The sequence below is a fragment of the Perca flavescens genome, chromosome 12 (genome assembly GCF_004354835.1).
Source record: "Perca flavescens isolate YP-PL-M2 chromosome 12, PFLA_1.0, whole genome shotgun sequence".
NCBI lineage: Eukaryota > Metazoa > Chordata > Actinopteri > Perciformes > Percidae > Perca > Perca flavescens.
In genome coordinates, this window is record NC_041342.1 from 14,397,149 (window position 1) to 14,415,999 (window position 18,851).

Sequence of the window (18,851 nt, forward strand, 5' to 3'; positions counted from 1 at the left end):
GGATGTGTAGCGGTGCACTGGATACCTGTCACAGCCTTTGGTCTGTTTCAGGATCTCAGCAGCAAATTAATAAAATATCGTTCCTGCTTCTCTTTACCTGCCGTGGCAGCTCTCCCTCTCGCCGCTCCTTCTCCCAGCTTGCACTGGCCCTTTGACCCCTCTGACTACTGTGAGAGATGAGGAGCCCTGGCAGCCTGTGAGTGGGCCAGAGTGTCAGGGAGAAACTCCAAACTCAAGACTTGGCAAAGAGAGAGAGAGAGCTTCCACTTCTCTCGCTGCTGGAAGACAGCTCCACTTCAGACAGACTGACAAACGATGGCCCCGTGTCAGTGAGACATTTTGAAGTGTGATGCATGGGAAATGGCAACACCAAACAATTAAAAACAAGACTCCAACCTGAAACCTGCAAATCCTGTTTGTTAAAGTCCTTAACTCTAGACATGGAAAAAGGCAAATTTAACATCCACCATTACAAAGTTCAGATGTTGCATCTTAAGATAAAGAAGGATCTATGAAAAAACTTTAAGTTGGTCACAATAAACTGATGTTGTGTATTTTTCTGTATGAATGTGATAAGAAACAGTAATGCATCCATATGAGCCACATAGGTATTTGAGAGAGTGTGTGCATGCAGTCACATGGGACTGCCTTTAGAGCATGGCACAGGTTGAGCGTAATGATCGTCTTATCCCCCGAGCTCATTCCTGCTCTCCTTTCAGAACCCCGTTTCACAACAAAGTGCAATAGGTCTTTCATGTTTTACTCTTGTCTTTTCACACAGTGTGTAAAACAATATAATCATGCATGAAACAACACCTCCGGGAGGTGGAGATCACTTCATTCCAAAAAATGTCAAACAAAAAAAGTAGGAAAATATCCCCAGGTTATTTGAGATTGTTTACAGGTACCGGCAGCAACCCTTGCTATATAGACAACACTTGTACCAATGAGAGATGAAAATGCGATAAACAGGAGGCCTCGGCATGAATGAAAAGACTCCATGTAAGCAGTTTGGTGGAGCACTAGGCTTGTTAAATAACCTTCTTTGTGGTGGATTTGCATCTAGGTGGATCAGGAGTTGTTTTATTCATGGTTGCGATGCTCAAATGACCAGCAGATAATGATCACATTCACCTTCCTCCTGGCAGACACACGCCTCTGTGTTAACAACCTGAATCTCAATATGAAAACTGTTGCCGATCAATGGGCGACCAAGCCCTGGATACTTCCTCTGGCAACCCACTAATACATAATGCGGCTAATCCAAGTTTCAGATAGATGCACTTGGAGAATGAAGTCTGAAGCTTGTGGTTTCTTTCTGCGCTTTAAGGCAAATTAAGAATAATTCCAGTGATTGGACTGAACCTGATGGTTGTAGACTACTTATATATTTTAATCATTCAGTTTCAAAAGGTAATGCAAAAAGATCTGGATATGAGAAGTGTGCCATGTGTATAGTAGAGAATCCCCCAAACAAAACAGTGCTGTTTGAAAACACCACCGCAGTGAAATAATATAATAAGGTATGTTTCATTTTTTCTGGCTCTCCAAGGACCAGAGAAAAAGATTGCTAGAAAATGGATTATCTCTCTAACGTTGCGAGTTCATAAGTCCAACTACTAACTTTGTTGAAGGGCAGATACGGTCTCCCAGAGGACAAAGCTCATATTTAGCCATGAGGCCTCCTCTGTGATTAGGAGGGGAGATGCAGGCGTATTGACTCAACTGTGTTTTTGCCTCTGCACTGTATGTAATTACCTCTTCAAAAATGAACATTCCACTAATCCTCTAATTCCAGATATTTTAGTGCTCTGCTGGTCTAATAAGCAAATCAAATCATATCTGCACATCACAAATGAGTTTTGGAAACGGACTGAAATAATTCCTTCTGAGTCTCTCATCCCAGCCGGGATGGAGGGCATAGCCGGAGTGCAGTGAGCGGTGTTTAGTGTTTGTTAAGCTGTCATGTGTGATTAGCGGTCGTAGCTTCTGCTGGTGGCTCTTTTGCTACGCCAGCCCGAGGCTCACCTGTAACTCTGTCTGGAAGAAGAACTTCTGTGGGCACTGCGAGCAGTCGTAGATCTTATCCTCCTGGCCATGTGCAGAGAAGATGTGCTGCTGGAGCTTATTGGCCTGGACAAATACTGCTCACGTACAAGGGACAGAGACACAGGGACAGAGGAGAAGACATTCATGAATGTTAGTGCATGACTTTACAAGGGCTGTAAATTTCAAATATTGTCCTTGTAAGATGCCCATACTCTTTGCTTCCTATTGTTGACTGTGGTAAACTAGAGTAGAGCCTTGCCTGCATTAAGGGATCAAAGGCAACATCATATTTGCATCTGCTTGAATAAAAAGAGACTATGTCAAATGGCAAGGAAAATTACTTAATTACAAACAAATGAATGTACTATCAACAATAGAAAAAAAAAACATTCTATGTATGTTGCTATATAATTGAAAACAAAAGACGGAGAACAATTTAGATGTTAACAGTGAAGCTAGAGTGGTCCTACTCATGGCACTAGAGCTAGCGGATGCATAATGTTTTGGGAATAATGATGCTCTTTATTTAGCACTACTGTGGGGACAACAAGCCAGAAAATAAACAACCACAAAAAATTGGCATGGCTTCAAGTGCAAAACATGGCCTCCATTAGTCTACATCGCTAATTATATTGACAATATAAATATTCATGGTGTTGCACTACTTATTCATGCAGACTTAGACTACATTCACCATCATATAAACACACAACTCGCTGGCACTTAAAACATATACCATACATTTGTGCTTTAATTAAACCATAGTCCACGCTAGAAAGCTAAGGGGGAGGCAATTGTGTGGGTCTTGTGTCTTGCATTTGTGTGTGTCCGTGTGTATATGTGTGTGTGTGTGTGTGTGTGTGTGTGTGTGTGTGTGTGTGTGTGTGTGTGAGTGTGTGTGTGTCTGCATTCTCCAAGGAGCACTTCAAACATGCCGTTTGTTATCCCAGACCCTTGTGCTTTAAGGATGGCTGTCTAATCTCAAAGGTCTGGATGCTCTGGAAAAGTTAGCATGTGGGGGCTTCATTTGAATTTCTTACAGCTCAAAATAACTTTTTTTCTAATGCATGCACCGTGGGGCCACAAGGAGAGGGAGAAAAAACACACAGCCACAAAAGGTGAGGTGTCTGTCGGAGATGGCTTTGGGGTCGCTGGAGCCCTGTGGCGGGGCTCTGCAACATTAACGTGTCCCAATTTGAGCTCACCTGGGAGAGCGGTTATTAATTATTGAGCTGCGTACACTTGAGACACACTCGGCTTCATTGAATGTCACACTCCTGACCTGGGAAATAAAAGTTTAGATTCAAAGCAGACACACTGTGCAACTTTCAGACTGCTAATGCCCTGGGTGACAGCTGTCTCTGGAACATGGCAGCATGTTGACCAGAAATGAACAAACCTCCTCTAATGAACAAACAACAACTCCATGGTCCATTTCGGAAACTAATGACCACAACAATATGAAGACAAACATAATTGCAGATAGATGGCTGGTTTTATAGTCTGCTACAAAACATTGCCGCTCAAGGTTAAGGCCTCGGCTATCATGCACATTTGAGCCTCCAAAAACGATGACAATTTTCTTTGTGGGGAATACATGCTCTGACAGACAAAATGTGCGGATAAACAATAGCTTTTTTCTTTAGTTGTGTTTTGTCTGCATATCCTGTACAGAAGCAGGTCACAGCAGCTGCAGGAAGCCTTCATTATGTCTTTGGCTAGCGGAGGAAAACGTCAATACAGCAAAAATAAAAATGGATTTGAGACTTGGGGGGCCTTCAAATACTGTACAATAGGGCCAAACACAACTGAGATGTCAAGCTAGCTGATGCGCGCTGTTTACATGCATATCTGGTCCAGTTCCAGTAAGAGACACATTTAATCAGCTATGCATTTATCAATTTATAGCTCTGCATTCATTCATATGCAAGTGGATAATGACAGCTGATTTAAGTGCCAGAGCCTAAAATGCACTAATGGCACTAGCAAGTCTACTGTATATACGAACAATAAATACTAAATGGACTTATGACATTTAAGGCATGATGATTGGAAAAATGCAGTGTTTGCTAATATAAACTGTGGTAGCCATTTAATTAGTTGTAAGAGTTAAAATAAAGACTCTTTATTTATCTTCATCACCATATTAGCATGCAACATGTCATAAAGGGATAAGCTGAAACGGCCAATGAGGGGACATTGTGTTGGTATTTGGCAGCAAGAGTCACATATGAAATATGCCATTGCCATGCCCATTTAAAGGAGGAAACGAGGCATGTCCTCCTAGAGGGTTAAAATGAGGACATAGAGAAACGAGAAAGAAATAATCCAAAATCACATCCAAACAGGATCAGTGGCTGGCCATTGTGTCTCTCCCTGCTGAGAATGAGAGAAAATAAAGGAGGGATAGAGAGAGAACGACAGAGAGAGAGAGAACTTTGTGGAGTTTGTTGGCCGTGGAGCCAGAGCGGAGCTGAACAGAGCGCTGAGCCGGGTTGGGCATCAGGGGTGTCAGGGCTGAGGGGGCTGAAGGCTCTGAGGGGGCTGAGGGGCCAAGGTCTCCTCGCTGTGGGGGATATTAAGCCCTCTGATTAGATCTCAGGGGCTGCCTATGGCAGACGTCTCCTTTACTACAGGCCCCAGCTCATCTTTATTTTGGCAGGGTGGTGCTCTCTGCAGGCTGCACTGCACCAATACTAAGATGTTTGTGCAGGGAGGGAAAAAAGTTGATCCTTTTTTCCCCTTTCTCCTTTTCATTTATTTATTCGTCTAGCCTACATGTGTTCATTTCTGCTTAATCCAAGTGTTCACAATGCAGAGGCTGATCCAAGTGTTCCGAAGCAGCACAAACAAGTCGGCTGTGTAAGTTGTTTTGGAGCTATAAGCTGATAACTATGATTTTTTTTGAGTTAAAGCTAAGCCCATGTCATTTTTTTTGGATGCAAGATGTCATAATTCTAACATCACACACCAGCAGAACGTGGCGGCAGCGACTAAACAAAAAGCCAATTAAACTACTGTATTTGTGAGACTTTCGGATTTGCATCCTGTAGTTTTTCAAGTTGTACTTCACACTGTGACATAAAGTAAAAGAAAAGCACACACACACAAACACACACACACACACACACACACACACACACACACACACACACACACACACACACACACACACACACACACACACACTTTCATCAGGCACACTTTCTTCTGTTTTGTTTGTCTTAAGCACATATTCCCAATCACAATTTCCACACCAGCCCTCACTACTGCTCCTAAGGGTGCAGGCAGACACTTCTAGCTGCAGGCTCCCCCACTTCTGAAACCTGTCAAATCTGTCCTGGGAGAGTCAGCCTCCCTCTCATCATCCAGGGGCTTATGGACCTCTCTCCATTTACCCTCCCTCCCCTACACAGTTCTCTTTCCTCATTCTCTTCCCCCCTTTCATCTCACATCCAAACTTGCCAGTTGCAACCTTCTCAGCTTCCTCCAAGTTTTGTCTCCTTTTCTCCTCTATTTTGTCTCCCCTCATCTAGTGGGTACGACTTACCTTTCCCCATTCCTTCCTCCGGTCTGTTTTGTGGTATGGTTTGCCCTCTCTCCCTTCCCTTAGGTGAAGATTGAGGATAATCAGGTATGTCAAAGAATGACAATCACTCTCTGCCTCCCACCGAGTTTTTGGGTCACGGGGGGGTATATCAAACTAACACATGGGCACAGAGTGGGGATGATCTTTTGAACAAAGAGTAATTTTGTAAATCGAGTGAGCTCAATGATCCAGCCACTATTACCAGCACCACCTAGTTTGATCAAAGTTTAGCTTTTATGTTCAGACTCATTATGTCTGTAATAGGAATCATTTTAATCTGTAAATAAAGTTTTTGGAATAGTGCACACAACATCAACAGCATCTTATCAAACAATATAAAAGCGCTGCTTATATGCTAATGCATAATAATCGCAGTACATAAAAGTATGTATATACATGTATGGGGAGTAACTCTGCGTCAATTGTAATTGTATTTGTAAATTAATACTTATATTCATTGTGCTGACAATACTTAGTGTATATACTTTTAATCCTACTTTTACTTTTACTTTACAACCCTCTCCTAGAAACTATATTTTTGTACACTACCAATTTGTTTTGCCAGTTACTTTTTATGGGAAACCAGGCGTTGACATCCTGAGTCCTGTTTGGTTATGTGTGTGCAACAAAACCACTAAGGTTACAGTTAATTAAAGTGGTTTTGGATAAATAAAATAAACACGCCTTGTGTTGTGCAATGTTGACTTTTACAGCAAGACCATAATCTTTCCCTAACCTTAAATAAGTGCTCTGAGTTCCGAAACATCACGCTTTAATTGCAGACATTGTATAAAAACATAATAAATACTGTGTCAGTGAACTTTTTTTCTTCTTTATTTTATTGTTTTACTTAGTTAAAAGATCTGAATACTGCTGCTGCATGACTGCATATGTCTTAAAAGTAACACAAATCTGTGAAATTATCACACATATTATTCATCACATAATGAAAAATAAGCCTACATACATTTATCTAACAATAAACTGCAAGCTAGTGTATGTCAGGGTGTAAAAGTAGTGTCTTTTCTCTACTTTATACCAGGCTCAACTTGAAGAAATAGATTCAAGGACAGCTTTCAGCCAAACTCTCAGTTCCTCCTTTTCCTCCGAGTGCTCTGACTTCAGTCTGCCTGTCCCCTGCATCCCCAACAGAGGGAGGCCTTTCAGTCCATACATGCTCTCCACAGCCTGCCTTCCCCACCACCATGGGCCTTTGCCCATCTGTCTGCTCTGCGACCACTGTCCTGAGGGTGTACTCTGTCTCTCCCTCCTCCCCTCTCCCTCCCAGCATCCCTCTCTCATGCGCCGTGATCGATATGGACGCGGAGGGAGAGGGGGGACCTGTCTGTCAAAGCCGGCGGTGGAAAATGAAGGCTCAGATGAAGGAGGCATGCTCTGTATATTAAATGCCCAGACCCCTGTGAGGGGTGGAAGGGGGGTTCGGGGTGGGGATATATCAATAGGCTTCTGCTAAAAGAGAGATAAGGCCCAAAAAGCAATAAGAGAAGTAGAGTGGAGTAGCGGGAGGGGAGGAGAGAGAAAGAGAGATGAGGAAAATGAATAAGGAGCTGAGTAGTGAGGTGGATGAAGAGGTAAGAAATGTGGAACAAAGATATTTGAGCATAATGCAAAATGTGAGCCAATAAATGCTAATTGGCATAACTAGTGAAGGGGAGACGAATTAGTTATTTTTGAGCAACTGCGGGGGGAGGGGGGTGGGGGGTGGGGGTGTTGCAGGAAGCGCAAAAGAGGGAAATGAGCTGAGGACCCAAAAAGTGCGAAGAAGAGTAAAGAGCTGAGAAAGGAGAAAGAGTGAAGAGCTGAAGTTAACGACTTTGCAGATTTCATTATAGAGATAGTTAACCCTGTTGACACTGAAGGAGGGCGCTATTCTCTCAGGAGGAGTCCGGTCCCTCCACCTCCACGCACAGAGACAGATGAGATCATTACAGCTATCAGCACCACTGCCATCCACAATTAGCACATCTCCTTTTCTTTCCCCACTCCTCCATCCTCCATCTCCCCTCAGCTCATACTGTCCTCCCCCCTGCTCTCTTTCTTCCCCCAACTCTCACCTCATGACACTTCTTTGGCCTTGATTTGAAGGCAATTTGACTAAATAAAAAGCCACATGCAGCAAACTGTTCTCAGCTTTAGCCGACCTGCTTGGTTGACCTTTCCCCAACTAATTTAGAACCCATTTGCCATTTCACACATAAAAAAAAAAAAAAAGACAACACGGGAATGCAAATCTTTGCATCTTGAGGATGTAAATGTCTCTAAACATGTACATAAAAAAACAACTTTCTATCAGTCCACTGGGTTGCAAAACCATGATACGCACTCTTATGGACACAAACACACACGTACAATACATACCTGTAAAGCAGACTGGACACTTGAAGGTTCCTCCCATGCCCTCAAAGCTGTGCTCAATCAGGTGGCATTGAAGCTTTGCTGGTGAGTCGAATGACTGACTACAGAGCTTGCATTCATGGTTCAATCCTTCCTCTGCAGAGAAGAAACAACAAAAACACACAGAAAATCATAAGAAAGGAAATAAGCAGAGCATGAATGGCAGAGGTCTCATTCTGCCTTGTTTTTTTTTTTCCTCTTTCACAATTTAAATCACCACATTTGTTGCAAAGACCCCTGCTTGTGATTTTCATGAGACAGGAAATAATATAAAGTGTGATGTGCACCTATAAGGCATAAATTAGATGACCAGCCAAGGTTCTAATCACTCAGAGGAAGCCTTGCACTTAAAACACACGGTGAGCGTCCGCATTTGGAATAACTTACATGCAAAATCATTTATTTTTAGCGTCTGCAAATTACAACAGATTTTGAAGGACGTCTAAACGAAGGAAACAATCATTTGTGCTTTGAAAGGTGAATCAAAAATAAATAATGGAGAAAGAATAGTTCACTAGTCTCATTTCAGATGTGCAGTGTTATTACTTTTACTGCAAGGACAAAATAATATAAGAAATAGTTTCTGAAACTTTCATTTTATGTCACCAAATCATCTCATCACTTCTTAGTGTACACTGACTGTCAAGGCTGCCAAAACAGCTCTCCTTTACAACATGTTCACATGTTGACATTTTTAATACAGTGATACGACGAGTTATTTCAAGAGCATGACAGATTCCCAGTTTATCTGCTTGGCATTAGAATTCCCTGCACGTCTATCCAAACATTACACTACCTCAGCCGAGGCCACTGATAGCTTAAATGAATGTCGTTCAGACTGTGAACCTACACACTCATTTGGAGCACAGCAATGTGCTGACTCAGGCTTCCAGAGAGCTGCCCATCTCCAGCGCGTCAATAAAAAAGGCCTAAACGCTCTGCCATGGGGCCGGACTAGTGCTCGATCAAACTCCTGCCAACCCTGACATTAGGCCAGCTACTGCAAGGGGTGGGGTGGATACACACGGGACTCATCTAGGGTTTATCCCCAGGTCTCTACAGCCCAGTGCCCACCGCATATGACCTGGGTAGCAGAAGCATGAATAAACAGTCCACCTAACCAGCTGTGCCCGGCTCGAGCCCTGGAGGATCCAAGTAGAGGGTTAATCGAAGGTGCTTTAGGCAAATTTGGCAAAACATGTCTGCTGAAAAACTGCTGCTATACAACAGAAGTATAGTCTAGTTACAATACAAACCTAAAATGTACAAAAATGAGCAAGGCACTTCCTGCTTTGTAAATGTTGTTCACCAGCAAATTTCATTTCTTTTTCCTTTTTTTCTTTTTTTTTGTTATTTGTCTACTGACCACTAAAAGCTCACCTGTATGTAGAGGAACTGCTTTGAATCTGTTTGTTCGCCATCAGTTTTCTATTTTTCTATTTTTTACTCATTTTACTCACTTTAAGCTCACTAAGCTCACATGATACATGGGTATATAAAAAGGTACTGTAGTATCTCTGCACCTATTGATTCTGACTAATAGTGAACTGCAACCCAACGGCCCCTGGTATTTGTAGGAAGAGAGGGGAATGGAAACATCTCCTGCAGTGCCAAAAGAAACAGTGTATACATATTGAACTTTCTCCAGTAACATAATACCACATGTCCTTTTACAATCTTTTCTCAATAACATAAACATATGGCATTGCATATTGCATTAGGTGGTGTCTACAGCATAACAACAAAACATTAGTAACAGTAAGTTAAAAACAGACTACGTTCCCTCATGACTGTCTAGTCAAAGGTAAAGGCTGATCAAAGCAGCTCATAGTAGTTTGGAAGGGACTGAGTTGATGATATGTTCTGCAATCATACATTTTACAGATGAGCTATTCTGTAGCCTACATGTGTGTCCGAGTGTAGCAGCAGGCATCAGTAAGAGAGGGGGAGGAGGGTGGCACAAGTGCATCTACGCAGCCGTGCAATAGGATCACTGCCCTCTTTGATCACCATTCAGTTTGCTTATCTGTGTGAGGGTGTACACTAAGGTCAAGCTTGCTGCAGGGTTCACAGATCTGTTCTTCTGCCATATGCGCAGCCCCTTATTTGACCCTAGTGCATAACGCTGTCCCTTTGGAGACCTGGCCTGCTTCATTATGCAGATAACTCTGCACCTGCCTGACCGACCCTGTGTGCATGCATGTGTGTGTTTATGTCTGTGAGCAGGTGCATCAAGGGAAAGTGGCATAGAGATATTTATACAACATGCTACAAAATTTGAAGAATAAGGCTGGTGTTCTTCTATATTTTTCTTATGCTAACAAATACCATTAACAGATTAAAACCAACAATGTGTTATTCTGTTTCGACTTCCTTACCCTGAATGTGGCTCTTGGCATCAAACCCATTCATTCCCATTGAATAAGAACACCTTTAAAAACAAGTTGCAAATATGTAGTTTCATTTCTTTTTTTAAAGGAGCAGTAATTCCCTAAAACAGTAAGACGTAGATTTTACCAAACACTAATAAAACAGGAGTAAATCGTGCATTTGTGGGGAACTATTTTTCGTGGATTAATACACATTTGGTGTGCAAGCAGGATGGTGTATTTGGGATTGACTCAAAATAAACGACATTGCCCATGTTCATGGTAATGTAGCAACGTGTTACCCGGTGCACAGGTGGGGCTCATTCATGTGTTCTAATAGTTTTTGGAAACAATAGAGGTCTATGGCACAGAGCAATGAGCTACAGTATATCTTTGGCCACACTACAACACTTGTTAGGAGGATTAATTCACTGTTGGTTTTGGTGTTTTAATGAGAATTGTTGACAATAAAAAAAGTTGTTGATTTGGAATACAGTATATTTAATACAACATTGCTATATTTACAGTGATATGTGTTTACATTTTTGTCAGTACATAATTCTTCATATGTTTATAAAGAACCCTAAACTAAAAGAGTGCTATGTAATATATAGATAAACAGATGGAAAAAGAAAAGAGGTTAAGGGAACAATAGAGGTTTGACTGTGAGTCTGTTATGAGTAAATTGTGCTCTGTTAGCCGCTGTAATGCAGCCTGTGTAGGGCTGGGTTTGTATTCAGTGTAACAGCGGTTGAATCAAGCTGGCAGCCTGTTTCTTAGTGAGAGCCAAGGGAGGAAGTCAACTCGATCGCCCCTATAGCTGCCTCATTGGGCTGAGGTCACTTCCTGTTGCTCCCCCAGCCTTTCTCCAGGGCTGCCCAATCAGTATGGCTCTGCGTGGGCTCCCACCCCTCTCTATGCACTGAGCAGACTCTGGATATAGTTACAGGGCCACAGGGGACTGTCAGCTCTCTCTCTCTATTCTCATCTCTGTCTCTCTCCCTTCTCTGACTCTCTGTTTTCTAGTCTCCCGAGCGTTCTCCGCTGCCACCACCCTGTCCCTCTGCACTCCTAAGAAAATCCTTTAGATGAGAAAGGCTCCTGTGCCTGCTCCCTCTAAGCATCCCTGACACCAGCAAAGTAAGCCCATCTGCATATCCACAGGGCCTCGCGTTCCTGTGGCTCATGGTTTATGTATTTCACAGCTCCTTAAAACACAAACGCCTAATATCTCTCCCATGTGGAGGACAGGAGAGGGAAAGGCAGAGTGGAAAAACTACTCTAAAAAAGAATGGTCTTTATTTCTCTGCGCTGTTTACTTTTTATCCAGGCTGAAGTTCATGTGGTGTTGAAGGTTGTTTGGGACATTGGGGCATGCGGGTCTGGCTTGAATAGTTTAGTGAACTCTTTATGTAACAACGGCACAGCTGCAGCATATTGAATTCTGTACCTTTAAGGCAGCGGTAAAGGTGTGTGTGTACATTTGATAGAGACGTCTTTGTTTGCTTAGTGCCAAATGCACAGCCATCAGCTGACAGTGAGTAAAAGACTGAAATTAAAGTAACTAAAGACTTTCTGATAATAGTGTGTAGTTAAGTATAACGCAGGACATTGCTTAATTAAAATCTCTCCCTCAGCTTATTCCGTTCCAATGCCACCACTGACCCTTACTCTACTTAAACAACTCTGTTGAGGAGCAGTTTGAATTAGAGGGGAATTCAGAATCACTTTGAGCATTTGGCTTCGGAAGAGAAAAATCTGATACTTAGATTTACACTCCTCTCTGGGGGATAGTGAATGGTTCTTTGAAGCTCACTCTTAGAGGGACCCATGCTGCTTGTGTCGCCAAAGCAGCACACTCTAATAAATGATATTAAGGACATCAGTCAAGGCACTTCTTTGCTGAAAGTAATGAGTAAACAAGTGGGAGAACAAATTGAGAAAATGTAGTAGGCAGGAATGGGTTGTTTTGGAAAAGCCGGAGACAGAACTACCATAGTAATCAAAGTTGGTCCAGTCAAACTGGCAATACAAAGTTTCTAAACTGCCAAAAGTTGCCATTAAAGCAGACATACCAGCTCGGAGCTATGTTGTTTATGAGGAACTTCACCTTTAGCAAGAGTTTGCTTTCCGTTCTACCATCTGTTTCACAATATTCAGCCTGATGTTGGAGTTGTATGTTAATATGGTTTTCAACGGACTCACTGCTGTATATACAACCCACAACGGGATTGTGGATGGTAGCAGAGTAGACAGCTCCAGGCCTGTAAACAGTAGGTGGGTTTACTTCTCTCTTCTCTCCGCGGGAACTATCCATTAACAGATAATGGGGGGAAAATCAGAGTGATTAAGGCCCAGGGAATTATGGGTGAATACAAATTGACTCCACCTCCGTGTGGTGTGCTCTCTTGAGGTAGAAGCACTGCTCATAAGGAACAAACTCATTTCAGAAGTACTACAAGGCCCATTAAGGCCTGGAGAATGCTGCAGATGGGGGTGGGAAGGTGGTAGGTGGGAGCGCAAAGGGATGGACTCCCCCTGGACCAAAGCTGATTGGAGAACTGGCGCCTGGGGGGAACATTACTAATATCTATTTCCTGCCTCCACAGTTTGAGAAGGACAGAGTGAATCAAGTGCAAAATGTCAAAATTAAAGTACAAGATTTAATCATGGCACCTTGAAAATTCACCCCATTCTATCAAAGTGTTAATGTATTACACGAACAGTGATGGAAATGTGGTCGAGTGCTAGCTAATAAAATCAAAGAGATTGGAAAACTACCACAGCATGAAAGGGAAAGCTTTACTCCAGTTTGCCTGTGGGGAAGTGGGAATGCAAAAGACACATTCTGTGTCTGCAAGTAAAAAGTAAAAGATGAGCTAAGCGAGGTACCAAAGCCCTCATGTCAGGGTCCCAAGTTCAGTGCATGGCTGATGCTGTTTTCCAACCTCCAGAGAGAGAAGGAGGAGTGAGGTGTTGGCTGTGACATGTCAGTGGTGGTGACACCCTCACACAGCAAGAGCAAAGGATTGTGGGGGAACATGGATCTGGGAGAATGTCAGCTCAGATGCATGGCAGCTTGTTGGAGGTGCTAATCAGAGCAGGGCTAGGCTCCTGCTAGGATCAGCCACTCTGCGCCTACATTAACCGCCTCACGGCTCCCCTGGCTACTGGGCCAGAGGTAGAAACACCAAACTGACAGGTTTTTGTATCGAGATAAACATGCGTAACGCTTGAATGGATATTACAAAAGGTTTAGCAGACTAGAACACCTTTTGGAGTTCACAAAACATGGGGGACGAAAACATAAGGACACTTCTCCTTCTCCCTAACATAAACACACTGAGCAGACATTTCCACTTGAGTTATTTGCCAAGAGCCCCTGTGCATCTGTTTAGAAATACTCCGTTTTTTATTCTGAAGCAGCAAATAAAGAAAATAAAGCCAAAAGTCATTGGTGAAGCATTAATATTGGAAACATATGAGAATAAAGGCACAACTTTATGCTTAATTAGTAGGCAGGAATGGATTCTTATGGAAAAGCCATTATTATTATTATTATTATTATTATTATTATTATTATTATTATTATTATTATCATCATTATTATGTTCAATAATTTTATACCAGAAAACCCAGATGTATAAGGATAAGTTCAGCCAACATGAATGCATGTGCCGCTTCTGGTATTTATGAAGAACATGCTGTGCCTTGGGTTCCTTTATGCATGGCTTATATTAGGCGTTTAGAAGCTTTTATTATTCAGCTGTGTTGTGGCAGCATAACATTATATCAGAGGAAATTAGATTTTGTGTTTCAAGTTACATCTCATTCAATAGCAGATTATATGTTGACATTTCTCATTCTATTCTTTTTTTTAAATTCTAGAATAAGTAAATGTGCAATGTCACTCAAAAAAAACACAAGTTAGTCCTACACAAGATATGTCATGACATATGTGCTGTATGACATTTTGGAGGGCCTTGGCCAATTTATTATATTATTGCAAATGTTGTGCATATAAATAGTTTAAGATTTGAAACTGCACTGAATGTAATTTATCAGCCTGCAGCCTGCCAAAGGGAAACTAGTTGGTAAAACCATGATGAAGCTGGTGTTTTAGCAGCTACTGCTTTGAACGATGCCATTTTGTGTTTCGCCTGGACCACATTACCAGCTATTCTTACAGCTGAAACCCTCCATGGCTAAAACTCGGTCAAATGAACAGTGTGTAGGTCACAGAGGCAGAAGAAAAGAAAAAAAAGACAAGGGAGAAATCCAACACAACAAAGGCAAGAGCTGAATACTTGTTAACGAATGATGTGTAGGCGCTGCAGCTGCAGGCAGGTATGGAGGTCCGTTGGGGACAAACAGTGCAGGCTGCTGAGATGGATTGCATGGGAGTGCTGGACCCCCTGCAGCCACACATACACCTTTCTGCACTGAAATGCTCTAATTTACTCTATACATGCCAATTCTAAACTACTAGGCTTTTTCTTGTTAGAAGGAAATAAAGGTCAAGTGGCTACGCCCTGACTTTCCGAAACTCTTGTGCTCAATGAAAGTTGCTGTGCACGTGAGAAAAGAAATTACAAACAAGCAAAGAAACAGTAAAAAGGAAAAAGAAAAACTTTCTGGTAAGCAAAGAGAGAAAAAATGAGGTGTGAATCTAACCAAAATCTCTTTCAGCTTTCAAAAGATTGAGTGGCCTGAATGTAAAAAGTTAATTATGGGCACATGCCTGGCTTTTTTCACTAGCCTCACTGTGGTATTGTCAGGCTGAGGTATGTGGCTCTATGGGGTCTGTGGTCCACACAAAGGAGCAGGGAAAGAGAGCGTTGCGGAGAGGCCCCTTGGCTGGGCTCACGGCATGGAACACTGTACAATTAGCCAGCCCCTGCGTTCTGCCGGCTTATAATTATCAGTGCTTGCCTTAATTGACTCCCTTAGCCTGCTGCCCCCCTCCCCCATACCCCCTTCCCCCCTGTTCAACGCAGGCCGCCGAGTGCCACGCCAGGCTCTCGAAAGTCATTTAAAAAAGCGCTCATATTTTCGACACAAAAAAGGGGGAACATTTGGTGAGAGAGAATTCATCATCAGGTGTCTAGAGGTTTTCCTTAATAGAAAAGCTGAGTCCCACTGAGTGCGCTCCATGTAGCGGCCAGCCACGCATGCTCAGGACCAGCAAGCTGCCATTCGCAGCGGGCCACGAGACATTAACATAATTTTATATAACACAGGCACCCGCGCTGGAAATTTAATACATCTCAGCAAATACGAGACAGTCGTTTTGCATAATTTTTTTCTCATTCTCCACCTAGCTTCCTCTCTTCCTTCTATCTTTCTGTCCTCGCTCCATGTCTCTCTCCTGTCTCGTCTTCGTCTTGCCTCACCCCCTCTCTCTCTCTCTCTCTCTCTCTCTCTTGCCACCACTCTCCTTTGCCCCTGCCCCTTACACAACCACCCCTCTCTCCTCGCCCCATGGTGCTGCTCTCACTAGGAGAGGGGAAGTTCATTACCTCAGCTAAATCAGAATTAGTCCCTTCATTTTGACGGGGCGAACTTCATTAGAAAGGCCCTTCCTTAATCCAGCAGGGAGAACTGATGAATCTACATGGGGGGAATAATTTGCTTCACACAGCACATTCAGCTACTTCCTCCACACTGTTTCCCCCCTTCCTTTTCACCGTCTATCTGGCTCTATGTACTTATGGTTACATTTTTATTAGATCTAAAACCTGAGGAAGGAAAACACCTGCATATAATTAACTAATGGCAGCAGAGAGGGTGTAAAGAATGAGTTATGCTGTTTGGAATGTCCCGTCTCCCAACAGGCTTGAGGGCCTCTGGAGCAGCCATGGCTGACTTGGCCGGCACTCAAACACAGACTGAGTGAGCACGGTCGACAGCAGACGGGTCTGAGGTAACTATTCAGGATGATTATATGCCATGATTATGTTCTTGTGTTTTAAGATACACAAATCGTACTGTACTGTACATGTGGTTGTACTGTAGGTAGAATGAAAAAACAAACATAAGAATGAGTAATTTGCTGTTATGAAAGATCCTTGCATCCTTTGTTTTTTCTTTTTCTTTTTCTAAATCACAAAGTTTTGCAAGACTCTCTAAAGAGACGAAGCTTCAGCAGTTGTCCAGATCCTTAGAACAAACTAAGCGAAGAGATGTGAATCGGGACAGACAGCCCCTGACTGCCATACCACAGCGCCTGGTGTCAAACAGATGTGCAGCTTGGCAGCTACGCTCCCCAGAAAACAGAGAGCCCACGGATTCCAGGGTGGTGTTGAGTCGTGCTGCCCTCCCCCCATCTCACCACTCCCCCGTCCCCCAACATCCCCAACTACCCCACACTGTGCCCCTGCAGTCTCCCTCCCTCATCACCTCCACACAGGGGTCCCCTGACTGGTAATCTCGTCCCTCGAATGTGAAATCTCCGACAGCGATGCCCCGTGCTTTTACCCCCTGCCTCTGTGGCTGATGGGTAAATTGGAATGGCGCTCCCTGCTGGCGCAGAGAGCTCTGAACAGACAGCAGTACACACATGCTGAGGCACCCCTCGCACGCTCTGTCTAATATAGTGGACATGCACACTCTCTCCAAGCTGCAATATCCATGCACAGACACACGTCCACGCACAGATATACACACGGGAACAAACAGACATACACACAGTCACACATTCACAAAAAAACTTTATGATCTATTCGCCCTCATCTGCATAAAGATTGAATATATGATAAATAAACAGATACTAGGAACTGAGTCAATACATGTTCAAATTTAAATGTGCACCGTTTGGAATGGCTCAGCTTGGGTCCTTTTTGCAGAAACAGCACCTGATGCCGGTTGCCATAGTTTCTATTATGTGTACAATATAAGACAGAACTCACATAACAGAAAAACAGTGAAAACCGCAGAGTAAAAAAGCACATAGCTAGGTCCACAGCATGTATTATAAGCTCTGCCGGCTTGGTGTTTTTTCAATAAACATATTATAAAACTAATAAATACAATCAATGTAGAGGCTATCTATTTTTATTTGAATGTGGCCAGGAACCAGGGTAGGATTTCCCAGAGGGCTGGTTTAGCTGTCTGAGGCTTCCACTCCATCTATCTGTCTATTTTTCTACTCAGTCGATGCTCTGAAGCATGTGTGAACGGTTGAGTCCACCCTCAAATCGCAGGGACGTCCTGAAATAGTCAATGGGACCTGAAGGGGCTAAAGATCACTGCAGAAGAAGCCACAGAGGCCTTCCTGTCAAAGGCAGTGCTTTCAGGGGGCCAGGGGTGAGGGGGAGCCAGAGGGAGAGAGCCAGAGACATGACACACATTTCATTACACTTAAACCAACTGTGGGTTCAACTTAAAGCCCCGGATTTCCAATGGCGTCTCAAAGGATGGAGTAAGTGGAGGTATAAGAGAATGTTTTTTTACAAAGAACACAATGGGTAGGTGGACAAAGGCATGCAGCTGGACTAATTGCTTGGGGGCTTGTAGGAATATTTTTCTAAGTACTTCTGTTTAAAGCTTAATTTAGTGGCGTACGTCACCCTGGTGAACATAACTGTAAATCTCACTCCAGCTGCAATTAGAAAGGATATTATAATCAAAAGTTATATTTCACAATGTTTGCATATATTTGTAATTTATCTAAATGTGTTTTCATTTGATTAGACACTGTCACACATTTCTTCCAATTTTATAAATTCTTTAGCTTTTGTTATTTATCTTAAGGTGAGTGCAGCATGAGAAGAATCTACTCTCCTCTCGTCCGTGTTTACTGCCGTCTGACGGCTCTGTTTAATTTCTGCCCATAAACACATGGGCCTTAGACAAGAGCGTAGAAAACAGTACTTATCCCAGACATGCCCAGAGTGGTCTTTTCAGCGAGAGCTCTTCTGGCCTTGCACAAAGACTACTTGTCCATTAAGACTGTCAGAGGATGCTCTCAGAAATGATAGGCCATATCTCTGGAGAGGTCTACAGGGAGCATGCTCAGATGGGGGCTGGGGTTAAAGAAGAGTTAGCTGGATGGGTGTAGCGCAGTGGGCAGTCATGCACAGGGTTAAAAGGGAATCTGCGCACAGTTTCATGGCTTCCCAGTTTGGGTGTACATTGTCGTTCAGCGACGTACTATAAAGACACACAGCCTGTCATCATTGCTACATTATGGGAAATATAATTTGCAGCCTAACCTACTTTGCTTTACAAAGAAATGTCTATTTAAAATTCCTTGGAGTATTATCAAAAGGGCTATAGAATTACAAAACGCTATTATTATTGCTCGCTTGGGGGGAGCCCTCGCTCATTAAGCTTCTAAGATGTCGTGGGTTTTGATTATTCTATCAGCCTCATTCTCTTATTATAGTGACAAACTCCTGCTATTTTGTTGCCAATCTCCTTCCAGCTGT

At 42.9% G+C, this 18,851-nt stretch overlaps 1 protein-coding gene across 5 annotated transcripts in view; it reads right to left on the bottom strand.

Moving 5' to 3' along the window:
• znf521 (zinc finger protein 521) overlaps positions 1–18,851 on the bottom strand; it is an 89,932-nt gene that overhangs the window by 10,016 nt on the left and 61,065 nt on the right. For all 5 annotated transcript variants that reach the window (XM_028593502.1, XM_028593501.1, XM_028593499.1 and 2 more), the window contains exons 6-7: positions 8,018–8,149; positions 2,029–2,144 (exon numbers count right to left, since the gene is read on the bottom strand). In XM_028593502.1, the coding sequence (XP_028449303.1) occupies positions 2,029–2,144; positions 8,018–8,149 (248 nt within the window). The remainder of the gene's footprint in view (positions 1–2,028; positions 2,145–8,017; positions 8,150–18,851) is intronic.